Below are 17928 nucleotides of genomic sequence, written 5' to 3'. Positions count from 1 at the left end.
AGGTAGATCTGGAAATTTCGGCTTGCATGCAGGCAGGGGCAGCTGGCTTGGGAATTTATGGCCATTAGGGAGTAGTGCTGGGTTTTTGCTAGCTGGGACTTGTGTGGCTGGAGAGCTGTCAACATTCCATAGTCAAAAAATGGAGTTGAATATGGTGTGCATCTACGCTGAAATATTATTCAGCCTTAAAAAAGAAGGAAGTCCTGTCGTTTGCTGTATCTGCAGTGGCCGTTAACACCAAACTGCTTATGCTTATAAATATGCTAAATGACAGCCCAGTGACTGTTAAAGCATTGTAGACCAGACCACCTGTCCTTTTTTCATTTATTCATGTTGTTTCGGGGGGGGCGGGGGGCGGCGGGAATAGTCCCAGCTGTGTTTGAAATTGGGGTTTATTGTTACCAATGAGTTTATATTTCTGTCTTGCTACATAGGAGCACCCTTGTGCTCCCTTGTGCAGGTTCACATGTATGGCTCCGTCTTATTTGCTCATTTCAACCACTTCTATCTTTACAGGTAACTGTTGAGTAATTGCATCTGCCAAGGGCCACACCGTGTAGAGTAAAAATAAAAACCACAGTGATCTCTTCATATAGCCACTAGTGTGACAAAAGAATTTATGTGGCAGTTTACTTCCTTAAATCCCTAAGTACTTGAACTAGTCGTGTGGGACTAGACTAATGGCATAGGTGTCTGTTCCTTGCTTTGGGAAATATATATATTTTTTTTAATTGTGTGGAAAGAACAAGTAATTTCGTATTCCTTAACAAGTTTCTTTAGCTGATGGTCCAGATCCTTGTGATATGGTTAAGCAACCCAGATACCGAAAAGGACCCGATGTCTGCTTTGATAACAATGTCTTGGTAAGACCAAAGGTTTATTGTATTAAAATATTCTAACTCAGTAGTCATTGTCTTCAGGAACTTAAGGAAACAAATTACATTTTTAACTCAAACATGATGTCTTAATCATAGTGTTTCTCATTAACATGATGTACTTGCTGGTAGATAGATTTTACATTTCAATACTGTTCATGGTTAGTGTAAGCTCAACAGTTGCTTCTTCTATCTGTCCTTCCAACAGAAACTGTACTTTCAAACACAATTCCCATCAATTTACTAACAATCCTAGGTCACCAATCTGATGATTTGAAACATTTTCTCATCAATAGTAATTACAGTAAATGTTATTTATGATGTGATTTGCCTCCCTTCATTGATACTCCAATCTTTAAGATGCAAAATTTATTTTTACGTGTTTCTTTAGTCTTTATTTGGTATGTTTAAAAATTTGTGAAATAGCTAGTTTCCTGATATTTTGTAATTCTCCTTTTTTTTTTTTTAACATGGCTCCTGACTCTGTCATAGATTTGTATTATTTCTCTTAATTGCATTTTTACCTTGCGTGTATTAGACCAGGTCAGTTACAGAGGGCTAAGTTCATAAAATTTTGCAAAACATCTTATGTCATGTAAAAATGATTGCTGCTTTCCTCCAAGAAACAATCTTCTGACATACTATGCATGTAATCAGCTTTATGTTTTTAAAATCATTTTAATTAAGAAACTTGATTCTCAAATGTAAAGGGCACACCACAATTCTGCCTAATGTGAAAAACGAATTTTAAATACAACATTTCTCAATTCTGCCTCTTCAAGGTGTGCCTTTGCATTAAGTGGCTTGCATACTCCAATGAGCATACAAACTGAGAGCATAATCATCTTAGGAATTGTTTACTCCCAAAAAATGTCAGATCACCTATTAATGTACATTTATAGAGGTTGTAATTTATTTAGAATAGACTTGTCTACTATGTACTTATTTACTCAAATACACAGAAAAGGAATTTTCATAAATATTATCCAGTTAGCTATGATTAGAAGAGGAACAAAAAATAAGTAAAATCAGTAATGAGGAATAAGACTTAAAAAACAAGAGGTGTTAGCCAGGAAACCCCCGTTATCTCTGCAAGGACTACTGATCATTCCTCTTTGATGGAGAAAGTGATTCCAAGTGGCAGCTAGTTGTTTTTCTCCATTTTATCCGGTTAGACTTCAACACAAATCCAGATATGAGGACTTTTGTTGTTCTATCTACTCTATTTTCAGGAGTTTGACCCTGTCAAATCATTCCCTTAAGAATGAATGTGGGCCCAAGGATAGTGGTGCTCATTAGGGGAAACTTCACTCATCAACCACTCTTCACCAAAGCCTGAGATTAAATTCACTCAAATCAACTTCAAAGATCACATAAAAACCCTATTACCTAAAATGTTTTCAACCTAGGAGACTCTATGTTTTCATCAAGGCACAAGAAAGATTGGACTGAGACAAATTTTCAGTAATTCAAGTTCCTGTGAATTATACATCCTACTGTGTGTGAAAGTACAGCTCTTGCTCAGTAGCTTAACTTGCTAATAATGTCTTGTGTTCCTTTAGCAGTGAAATGTTTTGGTAATGCTTATTTGCAATGGTCATTGTGACCCTGCTCTGGATGGAGGCTCACATAAACTGCTAACTGCCAGCAAACTGCATGAAATCTCATCTTGTATGTCTTCTTTTCTGTGTTTTCTTTCCTTTTCCTGTACTTGCTACTTTGCCCGTTATTAATAGGATCAACTTATGTGCACAACGAGTCGTGCCTGTACCATGATGTCAGCTCCTATCTCCATTTTACTGCAAGTTTTCATGTGGTGTGGATGGTCAGTCACTTTCTCTAATTTTTCTTTTTGTGTGTGTTTGGCTTGAAATTTTAATAAATAATCCATGTCCCTAAATTCATTATAATAAATGTCCTGAAAGCAGGTTTTTAAAATTCCAGTACTAATATTGTTTTGTAAATAGCTGAATTCAAATATGGCTTAAGTTTCTAATCCCAAACCCGGCATATCCTTTTCCTATGTTTATTTAAAAATCAGTATTTTCTTATAAGGTTTTGTATAAAGATTAAATCATTACGGGAAAAATTCTATGTTTCTTGATGTCTAGCTTTTTACTAAAGAAAAATACCCTGAGGACGATTATTAGAGCTGGTCATCTCAATTTTCAAAAGATGCTGACATTAAATTAATGAGCCATTTCAATTTTATCAGACATTATTTTCTAAGTCAATAATTCTATGCTTTCCTTTCTTTTTAAAACAAATATGACTTAATCAACTTTTTATATTTTTTACTACCAAAATATTGATGCTATTAAAATATTTTAGTACAAGTGCTTCCAATTTCTAAGTTCATTTTACTTAGAATGACTTACAGTATCTAGGCTAAAATTATCACTTGTTAACCTGTGACCAATTTCTGAATTATATTATTAGTATGACTGCATAGATGTTGTAGGCCCCAAGCTTGTGTTCATGGTTTCACTTACAGCTTTGCAGTTTCTTCTCTGATGCTCTGGGATCCTCATGGTTAGTGTTACTAGAGCAACTTTGATGGTGTTCTTTCTTCACTGCTCTCCAGGTATTCGTTGATTAGGAAACCACTAGATGGAGATATGGCCATTACTGTGAGTGCTGTGTGCTCATCAGAGGGGGAGAAAAGTGGAATATCAGAGGGAGTCTCAGAAAGCTAGTTTTTTTCCTGGGCTAATAACATAACAGTCTTCATGGCACAGGATTCCAAGTGAAAGAAACCAAAATGAAATGATCCCTCTGCATGAACCTGTGTTTTCAATTGATAGAGAGGTAGCTTTCTGAAGTAATGTTTTGTGATTATACGATTTACATATGAAAAGTGTAGTGAAATCATAGGTTCCATGTTGTCTTTTTTATACCTGTCTCTATTTGTGATAATAGAAATGAAAGTAAAACATAAGGGTAAAAAATTATCACATTATATTCTCTAGGTGAGGAATAGTATAAATATTTACTCTATTTTCACCTTTGATTCAGAAGTTTACTTCTCAGTCATAGAATTTTTAGGTAAGATTTACAGGCTACAAAACTATAGGTCAGCTCCCTTGGGAGGTAAAAGATTTTTACCTTTACCTTAAAAATCTATAGGTAAGAATGAATTTACTTTTTTTTCTTCTAAGACTCTCCCCTCAAAAATATGATTGAATTTTTCTTTGATATTTGTCTTTCTCACCATAACTATAACTTTACCAAGAAAATAAATAGCATTGTAGATTCAGCTGGATGGGATCAGTACATCTTAATGAAATAATTTTTGAAAGATGAAAAGAACACACCAGGGATTTCCTAATATTATTGTGTCCTTGAGGAATATATAATGAATAGTCCTGAGAAGATGATGTAGAGGGCATATACTTTACATTAATAAGACTTAAGTATTTAGAAACACAGTTATCAGTACTGAACAGTGAATCTCGTCTATGCAATGTGAGTGTTGATATGATAATATCAAAAGAAGTATCATTTTCTCTGAAACAATACAGAGTTGAAGAAACAATACAAATATTACCAAAAAATACTGAGGATAATTGGCCGTGGTTCCTCACACTGAAGACCAATAGAGGTCAAAGTCTAAGCTTCAATGCTAGTCTAGCTACCCAGGAATGTGTGGTGGCTTAGTTTCTGCTCACAGCAAAGCCGGGATGCTGGTGTCATCTCTGACATCTTCTAATGGATGGTATCTAAGCATTTATAGAATGTCTAAAGATAGGACTCTTGTATCCTGTGCAATCCAAAAAGAGTATCAATTATAGACCACGAGGACTTCATTAAAACCCAAGGGTCCAAGTGAGACCTTTTGACAAGAGCTTTGCAATTTAAGTGGTAAAGAACAAAAGAAAAATAAAGCCACGGTTTATCAAAGCAAGCCAGCCAATAATATGTATCATCGATAAAGTTCATTATTTTATGCAAACTGCAAACCTAATTTATGAAAGCAGATTACTGGGTACGTGAAAAATGAATGTGTAGGTATGTATATGTAGACAATACACACATGCATTTGTGTAGTTGAACACATATACTACCTACTTCATGAGTTAGTGTGGTTACTGTGTTATGGTGCAGTGTAGGAGAACAAACTGTTAGAGAACCTATTCCTATTAAAAGTGTTACACTGTGTAGTTCCATCTACCTAAATAATTTTAAAAATACATTTTCTTTGAAGCCGCTGTAGGTGACTTAACTACAGAGCAATTTAAATTAAAAAGTCAGCCATTATTTGGTACGTGTCTTCACCAGCGATTTGCCTTTTGAACATAATGACTATAATTCAGAAAATATTGAGCTCTTACTATGTGCCATTAGTCACCGTGGTGATTCTGGTTGGGGAAAGAAAGGGCAAGTTACATGCTTCACAAGAGAAAATTGAAAATATTTTAGCCACTAGCATGCATGGTCTTAGAGAGCCTTGGGGCAAAGTCATATGCATATAAGTACAATTTAGGTGTTGTTTCTTTTAATGAGTAATGAAAAAGGAATTCTCTGCTGATATGTTTATTAGGAGTCTTTTGAGAGAAGTCTCTAGAAGAAAATTGAAAAAATTACCAAATTTTAAAAACAAGTACATATAGCATTAGCACTGTATCATTTTTCTACCTGAGTGTGTTAAACTGAAACAAAGTACCCATCTTTAAAAATCAGACTGATTTACTTGCTTATAATGGTAGTGGGATTTTTGGTCTATCTTTAAGGTGGAGAAAATGCTAATGTTTCTCCCACATCTGTGCATTTGTGATTTAGAATGTATCTCTTATTTCATAGAATAATTTCAAGTCTTGGTGTATGTAGTTGTCCATGCAAAACACATGAGAAAAGATGACAGGAAACTGAAGAGGCAGATTTTTTTGTGTGAAATCAACTTGCAGACTTGAGGGACTCCAAATAACTTATCTCACCTACCCCCTCCCTGACTGCAACAGGCATCATCACATACAGGAAACGCAACTGAACAAATAAATTTTAAAAACACTAGAAATATAAACATAAAAACAATGGATCAGAAGTAGAGATATTTTTTTTTTTTCTTTTCGTAACACATTTGTTTTATGTTAACCAGAATTTCTTTGACAAAACATATCCTTACTACATGACTGGGTCTTGTTTGTATACTGATTTTCCATTCCATCACATTAACACATAATTAGCAGCTGGCCAAGAGCCAAGCCTTTACATTACTATTTTATGTTTGCAGTGTTTCTAACTAGGCTGTACCTGTGCTGCTTTATTGACTACCTACTATTCATTTATCAAGTAGTACCATACAACCTGTGTATTAGACCATTCTTCTGGGTGTGAGATATTGGAGATATATTTATACTAAAAAATACTGTTTTAATCTGGAGTTCAAATGTAAGTGAGCATCCTGTTTCTTTATGTGGTTACCCAACCTAAAGGGAAAACTATTAGAACCAAGAGAAGACTAAGTGTGAAGTCCCTGGGACAGTACACACCTTGACCTGTTGCAGAGACAGACAGTGTTATTGGAGCCGAGTGAGTTGTAGGGGTGGGGAGAGGAATACTAGAAGACAGAGAAGCCGCCAAGCTCTGGACTACATAAGGCTTTGTAGGCCGTGCTAAGCCATTTGGGTTTTGTTCTGAGAGGAATAAAATTTTTGACCTATGCTTTTAAGGAGACTGTTTTTGGGTTAAAAAAATTTGTGAAAAAGCAAGAGTAGAAGCCATGAGACACGAGAGGCAGCTTTTGAAGGAGTCTAGGCCAGAAGCGATGGTGACTAAGACATGAGATAGTGAGAAGTGGTAAGTTTGGAGATCTATTTGGAAGCTAAAGTTAAGAGGATGTGCTGGTGGATTACATTTGAAAACGAGGGGCGGGGAGGGATCACAGATGACTTGTCTTTGCCCTGATCCACTTCTCCTAGAAGTATCGTTCAGAAAAAATAGTGTCTTTGGGCAAATTTGGGGCCTTTCTGAGGCATCAGAGAGGAGAGGCGGCAGAGCTCAATCCCTGCAGAGGTCACAAGAGAATTCAGGTCTGAAGATACAAAATGTGAGTTTTTGCAGTTCTGGTCCAAGATGGTGACATGGGAGTGCCAAACTCACTCTATATCACAGACCCGCTAAACCTGTAACTATAAACAAAGCACTTTCCTCTGGAAAAAAAAAATGGAGAAACGAGGTGAATGACCCATACGTATTGAGTGAATGAGAAAACAACCACATTGAAACAGGTAGGAAGTGCTAAGACACACTATCCCCATAATCCCTACCTCTGGCATAGCAGCGTGTAATCAGGAGGGAATTTTTAACTCTTAGCTCTTCCTTGAGGAATGAAGGGTTTGGTCTGAATACCAAGTAGTGGAATTTTAAGACTTCCATGCAAAGTACAGTGTCCCCAATAACTATCTCTGAAAGTCTAATAGGGGGACAAGACCATAGCAAAGAAACAATTGTCAACAGGCTCCCGAGGACTCACTGTAGCTTTCCTTCCAAGGCTTAGAGAAGATGGACCAAACATCAATGCCCTATGCCCAGTCTTTCTCTGATTTAGCACACATTTAGAGGCTGACTGCAGGCCTCCTTAGAGACAGAGGAAGGCAGTGGGCCATGCCTCCACTTTGACCCTGTGACATACTCCAAGTCACTGGTCTGTCTCCGAAGGAGCTTGTGGATCCATTTGGCATTTGGCTTTTAAGACTGCTGCCCAAAAAACACCTCCCTTTATCACTTGGCCATGGTGGCCAGTAGAGCTGATCTTCTTGGGTATTGGGGGACAGTGGCAAATACACAGTTCTCAACTGTAAATTCCCCCAGGGTTCGGCACAGTGAAGGCCAACTAAAATGTTCTTCTCTTAGTCATACCCTAAAAGGGGTGGGTCTATTTACATACCTCAAAAACTATTGCCTCAGGGTTCTGCCTCCAATCAGCCTGCATCCAGGTGCTGAATGAGATCATCCCCAATGGGACACAGACAGTTAAAGGCACACCCCCCACTTAGTGGGAGCCACTTCAAGCCTGTGAATCGTGGTGTGTTTTTTCAAATGCACAGAAACCAACACAGAGTCCAGGAAAACGAAGATACAGAAAACAGAAAACTTTTAAAAACAACAAGATAAAACTCCACCAACAGCCCTAAAGGAGTTCAAAATAATGGTCATAAAGATGCTCACCAAAGTCAGAAGGAAAATGCAAAAGCTAAATAAGAACTTCAATAAAGAGAAAATATTAAAAAGTACAAAAAAGTCAAAGAACTGAATGTAATAAATCACAGTAATAACATAAGAGATAAAAATGACATAAATAGATTTAAAAAAGACCCTTTGACAAAATACATCATTTCATGATAAAAACCTTGGTCAGATGGGGTATCGAGGAACATACTTCAACCTAATAAAGGCCATATATGACGAACACACAGCTAACATTATACTCAGTGGAAGAAAATGTGGAGCTTTAACTCTCAGATCAGAGATGAGCACTGCTCTCATTCAACATAGTGTGGAAGCCCTAGCTCGAATTTTAGGTGAGACAAAGAAATAACAGGGGTCCAAATAGGGAAGGAAGAAGTAAAGCTGCCAGTATTGACAGAAAAGATGGTTCTGTATACAGAAAAACCCAAAGACTCCCTCAAAAGACTGTTGGCAGCAATCCATAATTTCAGTAAAGTTGCAGGATACAAAATCAACATACAAGTATCAGTTGCATTTCTATACACTAATAATAAAACATCTGAAAAAGAAATAAACTATCCCATTCACAACAGCATCCAAACCAAAGTATTTAGGAGTAACTTCCAGGAAGTGAAAGAGCTGCACAGTGAAAACTACAAGACTTTGCTGAAAAAAGAACACAAGCATAAATAGATATTAATATTGTAAAATGTCCGTACCACCCAAAGACAGCTATGGATTCAATGTAGCCCCCATCAAAATGCCAACAGCATTCACAGCAATAGAAAAAAATAATTCTAAAATTCATATGGACCCACAAAAGATTCAAAATACCATAATAGTCCTGAGGAAAAAGAAAAAAGCTGCAGGTATCAGATTTCTGGATTTTAGATTATACTATAAACCTATAGTAATCAAAACAGTATAGTACTGGCACAAAAATAGACACATAGGCTAGTGGAATAGAAGAGAGCCCAGAAGGAAACCCTTACATGTATATGGTCAACTAATATTCAGCACAAAAGCCAAGAACACCCCATTGGGAAAGGATAGTCACCAACAAATGGTCTGGGAAAAGTGAACACATGCAGGGCAATGAAAATGGACCCCTATCTTATACCACTCACAAAAATTAACTCAGAAAAGATCAAAGACTTTAATATAAGACCTGATACTAAAAACATCCTAGAAGACAAAGTAGTAAAGAAGTTCCTTGACATTGGTCCTGTCAATGATTTTTGGATACAATACCAAAAGCACAAAAAAACCAAAGCAGAAATCAACAAATGGGACTATGGCAACTTTGAATGCTTCTCCACAAAGAACCAAATGAAAAGGCAACCTACAGAATGGGGGAAAAAAATGCAAGCCATTTATAGGAAAAGGAGTTAATATCCAGAATATTTGAAGAACTCATTAAAGTTTAAAAAAAAAAAAACAATTAAAAAATGGGCAGGAAAACTAAATAGACGTGTTTTCAAAGATGACATCAAAATGGCCAACAGCTACATGAAAAGATGTTCAACATTACTAGTCATTAGGGAAAACAAATCAAAACCGCACACTTCAGCTTTAAGGACACACACCTTAGAGTATGTGAAAGTAAATGGATACAAAAATATATTCCATGCAAATGGAAATCAAAAGAAAGCTGGGGTAGCTATACCTGGACACAAAAGACCTCAAGACAAAAACTGTACTAAAAGACATAATCATTATATATTGATAAAGGGTTCAGTCAAAAGTGGATATAACATTTAGAAATATTTATGCACCTGATATAAAGGGGCTTAAAGATAGTATGGCAAATATTAACAGACCTAACAGGAGAAGTAGGCAGCAATATAGTAATAGTAATAATACTAAACAGGAGACTTCAGTCGCCCACTTTCATCAATGGATAGATCATCCAGACAGAAAATGAATAAGCAAACACTGGAATTAAATAACCCATTAGATCACATGGATTTAAGTGACACTTACAGAACATTCTATCCAAAAGCAGCATTCTACACTTTGTTCTGAAATGAACATGGAACATCTTCCAGGATAGAACATATGTTAAATCACCAAAAAAGCCTTAATAAATTTGAGAAGATTAAAATCCTAGCAAACATCTTCTCTGGCCACAGTTGTATCAAACTAGATCTCAACAATATAAAGAAAACTGTACAATTCACAAATATGTGGAGATTAAACAATACACCACTCAACAGTCATGGGTCAAAGAAGAAATCCTAAGGGAAATTACACACACACACACACACACACACACACACACACGAGACAAATGAAGATGGAAATACACTGAACCAAAACTATTGGCAAGCAGCAAAGCAGTTCTAAGAGGAAAGTTTATAGTGATAAACACCTATATTAAGAATAGACAAACATCTTAAATAAATTTACACCTCAAGGATTAATAGCAAATGAAGCCTAATGCTAGGAGGTAGGAAATAACAAAAATCATGGCAGAAATAAGTGAAATAGAAACCAAAAAGACAATACAATACATTGCAATTAAGAACTGTTTTTTTTTTTTTTTTTTGAAAAGAAAAAACTTTAGTTAGACTTACCAAGGAAAAGAGGATTAAAATAAAACTAGGAATGAAAAAAAGACATTAAAATTGTTATCACAAAATATAGAAGATGATAAGAAACTACTATATAAACAATACATGGCAAAAATTGGGAACTCTAGAAGAAATTGATAAATTCTTAAAAAATATGGAGCCTATCAAGAGTGATTCATGAAGAAATAGAAAATCTGAACATATCCATTACTAGTAAGCAGATCGAATCAGCTATCAAAAACCTCCCAACAATCAGAAGCCAAAGACCAGATGGCTTCACTGGTGAGTTAAATGAAACATTCAAAGAAGAATTAATACCAATCCCTCTCAAACTCTTCCAAAAATATAGCAAGAGGGAACACTTTCAAGCTCATTTGACAAAGCCAGCCTTACCATAATACCAAAGCCAGACAAGAACACTGCAAGAATAAAGTTACAGGCTAGTATCTTTGAAGAACCTAGATGCAAAAATCCTCAAGAAAATGTTAGCAAGCTGAATCCAACAACACTAAACCATATACCATGATTAAGTGGGATGCAAGGACAGTTTCACATTCACAAATGAACCAGTGTGAACCACATTAATAAAGTGAAGGGGAAAAGAAAATCGTATGATCTCAATAAATGCAGACAAAGCACTTGCAAAATTTAACATCCGCCGTGATTAAAAACCCTTAACAAAGTTGGTATATAAGATCTGTACTTCAACAAAATAAAGGCTCACAGCTATCATCCACAATGGTAAAATTAGAAGAAGCTAACAGCCAAGTACCAGAAACTAACAGCTTCTCCTCTAATGCCATGAATAAGACAAGGATGCCCATTCTTGCCACTTTCTGTAACGTAGTACTGTAAGTTCTAGGCAGAGCAAATACGCAAGAAAAATAATAGGCATCCAAACTGCAAAAGAAAAAATTATCTCTATTTGCAGATGGTATGATATTGTAAAGAGAAAACCCTAAGAAATCCACTTATTCAAATAAATTTAGTAAAATTGCAAGATTAAAAAAATGTAAAAAATGTCTATTTTATACACTAACAGAAGTTGTTAAAATAATTTCATTTATAATTTTGCCAAAAAATCAAATACTTAGTAAATTTAACCAAGGGGGTAAACACTAAAAACTATAACATAAAAGAACTTGAAAAATAAAGGGAAAGATACTAGTTCTCATGAATTAGAATATTGTTAAAATGGGGTCGCCTGGGTGGCTCAGTCAGTTGGGCATCTGACTTTGGCTCAGGTCATGATCTCACTGTTGGTGGGTTCAAGCCCCACGTTAGGCTCTGTGCTGACAGCTCAGAGCCTGGAGCCTGCTTCAGTTTCTGTGACTCCCTCTCTCTGCCCCTCTCCCACTCATGCTCTGTTTCTGTCTCAAAAATAAATAAATATTTTAAAAAAGAATATTGTTAAAATATGCATACCATACAAAGCAATCTACAGATTCATTGCAATTCCTATCAGAATTTCAATGACATTTTTCACTGAAATACAACAAATGATTCTAACATATGTATGAAACCACAAAACTGTAACAGGCAAAGCAACCTTGAGAAAGAAGAACAAAGCTGGAGACATCACACTTCTTGATATGAAACTATATTATACAAATACATTAATCAAAACAGCATGGTACTGGCACACACAGACACACAGATCAATGTAACAAAACAGCCCAGGAGTAAACCCACGTATGTATGTTCCATTAACTTAACGACAAAGGAGCCAAGAATGTATAATGGGAAAGAACAGTCTCTTCATTACATAGTGCTGATGGGGCACCAGGGTAGCTCAGTAGGTTGAGCATCTGACTCCTGATTTCAGCTCAGGTCATTATCCCAGGGTCATGGGAGCCAGCCCTGCATTGGGCATGAAGTCTGCTTTAGATTCTCTCTCGTTCCCCCTCTGCAGTTCTCCCCTGTTCGCACTCCCTCTCTCTAAAAATTAAAAAAAAAAAAAAAAAAAAAAGTACTGGGAAAACTGAAAGCCCACACACAAAAGAATAAAAATGGACAGGGGCGCCTGGGTGGCGCAGTCGGTTAAGCGTCCGACTTCAGCCAGGTCACGATCTCGCGGTCCGTGAGTTCGAGCCCCGCGTCAGGCTCTGGGCTGATGGCTCGGAGCCTGGAGCCTGTTTCCGATTCTGTGTCTCCCTCTCTCTCTGCCCCTCCCCCGTTCATGCTCTGTCTCTCTCTGTCCCAAAAATAAAAAAAATTTAAAAAAAAAAAAAAAAAATGGACCACTATCTTACACTGTAAACAAAAGTCAACTGAAAATGGATTAACTACTTGAATGTAAGACCTGAAACCATAAAACTCCCAGAAGAAAACCTAGGAAGCAATCTTGTTGACATCGGTTTTGACAACTATTTCTTTTCTTTTTTTTTTTTTTAAATTTGATCCCAACAGCAAAGGCAAGAAAAGCAAAAATCAACATGGGACTACATCAAAATTAAAAGTTTCTGCACAGCAAAGGAAACCAATAAACTTGAAAGGCGATACACAAAATGGGAGGAACTGTTTGCAAATTATGTATCTGATAAGCGACCAGTATCCCAAATATATAAAGAAATCAAGTCAGATAATATCAAAGAAATCTGATTAAAGAGTTGACAGAGAATCTGAGTAGAATTTTTCCCAAATTCCTATGAATGGGAAACAGGTCCAAGCACACCTTATTTTACTGTGCTTTGCTTTTATTGCACTTTACAGATACTGCATTTTTTTTTTTTTTAACAAATTGAAGGTTTGTGGCAACCCTGCCTCAAGCAAATGTATTTGTGCCATTTTTCCAACAGCATTTGCTCACTGGTATCTTTGTGTCACGTACGGTTTTCACAGTGTTTTTGATAGTACCATTCTAATTGTTTGGGGGCACCACAAACCACACCCATTTAAGACAACATACTTAAGAAATGTTATTTGTGTTCAGAAAGCTCTACCGACCAGCCATTTCCCCAGCTCCTTTTCTCTCCTTGGGCTTTGCTATTTCCTGAGACAAAATGATCTTGAAAGGAGGCCACTTAGTAACCCTACACTGGTCACTAAGTGTTCAAGTGAAAGGAAGAGTCACATGTCTCTTACCTTAAAAGGTAGCGAGGAAGCTATGTCAAAGGCCAAAGGCTGAATGCTAGGCCTCTTGTGCAAAACATTTGGTCAAGTCGTGGATGTAAAGGAAAAGTTCTTAAAGGAAATTAAAAGTAAAAGTGCTATTTCAGTGAACACACAAATGGTTAAAAAAAAAAAAGGCAAAGTTTTAGGGGTCTGCATAGGAGATCAATCTAACCACAACATTACCTAAGCTGAAGCCAAATCCACATCAAGGCCCTGATTTTCTTCCTTTCTGTGAAAGCTGGGAGAGAGGAGGAAGCAGCCAAAGAAAAGTTTGAAGCTAGCAGAGGTTAGTTCATGAGATTGAAGTGAAGAAGCCAGCTCCATAACATAACAGTATAAGGTAAAACAGCAAGCTATCCAGAAGATCTAAGTAGGTAATTAATGAAAATGGCTACAGTAAGTGAGAGATTTTCAATGTAGAAGAAATAGCCTTCTATTGAAACAAGATGCCATCTAAATCCTTCATAGCTACAGACTAGAAGTCAACACCTATCTTCAAACGATAGACTGTATCTCTTGTTAGGGGCTAATGAGCTGGTGGCTTGAAGTTGAAGTCACTGCTCATTGACCCTTCTGAAAATCCTAGGGTTCTTAAGAATTAGGCTTGATTTACTTTGCCTGTGTTCTCTGTCAATGGACAACAAAGCTTGGATGACAACACATCTGTTTACAACATGGTTTACTGAATATTTGAAGTCTACTGTTGAGACCTATTACTGCGGGGAAAAAAATCCTTTCAAAATGTGACTACTTACTGAGAATGCACCTGGTCACCCAAGAGCTATGACAGAGATGTATAGTGAGATACATGTTGTGTTCATGCCTGCTAACACATCATTCTGCAGCCCATGGATCAAGGAGTAATTTCCACTTGTCCAAGTCTTGTTATTTAGGAAATACACATTTTGTAAGCCTATAGCTGTCACAGATACTCCTCTAATGGATCTGGGCAAACTTTATTGAAAACTTTCTGGAAAGGATTCACCATTCTAGATGTTATGAAGAACATTCACAATTCAAGGGAGAAGCCAAAATATCAACATGAACAAGTTTAGAAGAAGTTGATTTGAACCCTCATAGATGACTTTGAGTGGTTCAAGAATGCCGTAGAGGAAGTAAGTGCAGATGGGGTAGAAACAACAAGAAAACTAGAATTACAAGTGGAGGCTGAAGATGTAATTGGATTGCTGCAATCTCATGATAAAACTTGAATGGATGGAGAAGATGTGGCATATATATACATATACACACACACACATATATATGCATACACACACAATGGAATACCACTTGGAGAACAAAAAGAATGAAATCTTGCCATTTGCAATAACGTGGATGGAATTAGAGCATCTTATGATTAGTGAAATAAGTCAGAGAAACACGGCTATCATATGATTTCACTCAGGTGGAATTTAAGAAACACAACAGATGAACATAGGGGAAGGGGAGAAAAATACGATAAAGACAGGGAGGCAAACCATAAGAGACTCTTAAATACAGAGAAGAAACTGAGTGTTGCTGGAGAGAGGCCGGGGTTGGGGGAATATGCTAAATGGGTGATGGGCATTAATGAGGGCACTTGTTGGGATGAGCACTGTGTGTTACAAGGAAGTGATGAATCACTGTGTTCTATACCTGAAACCACGACAACACTGTATGGTAAATAACTTGAATTTAAAGAAATTTTTTTAAAAACTTGAATGAATGAAGGTTTAATTCTTATGGATGAACCAAAGTAGTTTCTGGAAATAGAATGTTGTACTCGTGGTGAAGATTCTGTGGCTATTTTTGAAATGACAACAGAGGAGTCGGAATGCTACGTAAACTTAGTTGATCATGCATCAACAGGATTTGAGAGGATTGACTTTAATTTTGAAAGAAGTTCTATTGTGGGCACAATACTACCAAACAGCATCCCAGACTGTAGGGAAATTGGTCTTGAAAGGAAGCATCCATCAATGCAGCAAACTTTTTGTTGTCTTATTTTAAGAAATTGCAATAGCTATTCAGCAACTACCACCCTCATCAGTCAGCAGCCATCATCAATCGTGGCAAGACCCTTGACCGGGGCAGTGGCGGGGGGGGCGGAATTATGACTCCCTGAAAGCTCAGATGATGATTAGCATTTTTTAGCACCAAAGTATTTTTTAAATTAAGGTATGTACTTTTTTAGACACAGGGCTATTGTACACTTAAGAGACTACACTATAGTATAAACATAACTTTTATATGCACTGGGAAACCAAAAAAATCATTTGAGTAGCTTTATTGAGATATTCACTTTATTCGATATCTACAATTGGAACTGAACCTGCAGTATATCCATCTTATGTCTATACGTGAAAGAGGCTCAGCATCACTTAGGAGATACGTGCAAATCTAAACTTCAATGAGGTATCACCTCACACATGCTAGAATGGCTATTATCAAAAAGACAAGAGATCACCATTATGGCAAGGATGTGGAAAATGGGAATCCTGTGTGAGGGACCACTATGAAAACTGGTATGGAGGTTCCTCAAAAAATTAGAAATACAACTGTATGAATCAGCAACTCTAAGTATTCACTTAGAGTTGAAGAAAACGAAAACACTAATTAGAAAAGACATAGGGACCCCTGGGTGGCTCAGTCGGTTAAGCATCCAACTTCAGCTCAAGTCATGATCTCACAGTTCCTGGGTTTAGACCCACATTGGGCTCTGTGCTGACAGCTTGGAGCCTGCTTCAGATCTGTGTCTCTCTCACTCTCTGCCCCTCCCCCACTTGTACTCTCTCTCAAAAGCAAACATTAAAATTTTTTTTCCAGAAAAAGTCATAAGCCCTCCTATGTTGACTGAGACATTTTTTCAATAGCCAAGATATAGAAACAACCTAAGTGTCCGTCAACAGATGAATGGATATAGAAGTGTTATATAGATAGATATATAGGACAGCCAGCCGTTTGTGACAACATGGTTGGACCTTAAGGGCATTATGCTACATGAAACAAGCTAGATAAAGACAAATATTGCATGACATTACTTATATATGGATTCTATTTTTAAAAAATCAAATCATAGGGGCACCTGGGTGGCTCAGTCAGTTGAGCATCTTGACTTCGGCTCAGGTCATGATCGCATGGTTTATGAGTTTGAACCCCGTGTCGGGCTCGGGGCTGACAGCTTGGAGCCTGGAGCCTGCTTCGGATTCTGTGTGTCTCTCTCTCTGCCCCTCCTGTGCTCATGCTCTCTCTTGCTCTCTCTCTCTCTCTCAACAATAAATAAATGTTAAAAATTTTTTTTAATCAAATTCATAGAAACAAAGAGTAGAAAAGTAACTGCCAGTACCTAAGGGGAGATAGGGAGAGTTTGGTAAAAGGGTACAAACTTTCAGCTATACTATGAATACACTCTGAGGATCTAATAAAATGTGATGACTTACAGTTGATAACGCCGTGAAATTAAATATTGTCACCAAAGGGGGAAAATGATAAATATGTGGATAATGGAAATGTTATTTAATGGGGAAAGGGGTTATCTTTTCACAATGTCTAGGTATATCAGATCACCTAAATGTACACTTGAAATATCTTACAATTTTATTTGTCCATTTAAACTGAAACTCATACTTTAAAGAAAAAAATGAAAACACAAAAAAGCAAAAATCATTTCCTATTAAAAAGGATAAAAGTAGAAGTTATTAACAGATGTGTGGAATTTAAAGCTATAGGACCAGATTACATTACCTAGGAAGAAAGTGTAAATAAAAAGAACCCCTGGAAAAGTCTGTCACGTAGAGAGCATGAAGAGAGGCATGTTGAGCCAAAGAGAGCAAGATGAACCCCCAACAAGTTTGGGAGAAACCAAAAGCGTTAGGCAAATATACATGAGAAAATACTGCAAGGGAAGAATATTCTACATTGCCAAATGCTCCTGACAAGTCAAGTACAATGAGGGCCAAGAATTGATCATTATTTTATGTTTTGCCTTATATTTAGTTGATTATGAAAAATAAATTTTTCGTAATGGATTTTGTTTCTTTTAGACATCTCTTTAACAAACAGAAAAAGCATTCTGCCTGAAAATGCAACTCAAAGAAATTTTATTTATTGGGTGGCAAGTACTGTATTAAACCTTAGTGAGGAAAACAAGCCAAACCAGCTCAGAGTCTCTGTGAAATTATTCTGAACATTTTACTCAGTTCTTTACTCACGTAGCCTAT

At 36.8% G+C, this 17928-nt stretch overlaps 1 protein-coding gene across 8 annotated transcripts in view; it reads left to right on the top strand.

The window, feature by feature from the left end:
• Positions 1-17928, top strand: part of CACNA2D1 (calcium voltage-gated channel auxiliary subunit alpha2delta 1) — a 499516-nt gene that overhangs the window by 476367 nt on the left and 5221 nt on the right. For all 8 annotated transcript variants that reach the window (XM_060632338.3, XM_078442515.2, XM_060632340.3 and 5 more), the window contains one exon: positions 781-863. In XM_060632338.3, the coding sequence (XP_060488321.1) occupies positions 781-863 (83 nt within the window). The remainder of the gene's footprint in view (positions 1-780; positions 864-17928) is intronic.

This window comes from Panthera onca, chromosome A2 (genome assembly GCF_046562875.1).
Source record: "Panthera onca isolate mPanOnc1 chromosome A2, mPanOnc1 haplotype 2, whole genome shotgun sequence".
NCBI classification, from domain to species: Eukaryota; Metazoa; Chordata; class Mammalia; order Carnivora; family Felidae; genus Panthera; species Panthera onca.
This window is presented reverse-complemented; position numbering and strand designations above follow the sequence as displayed.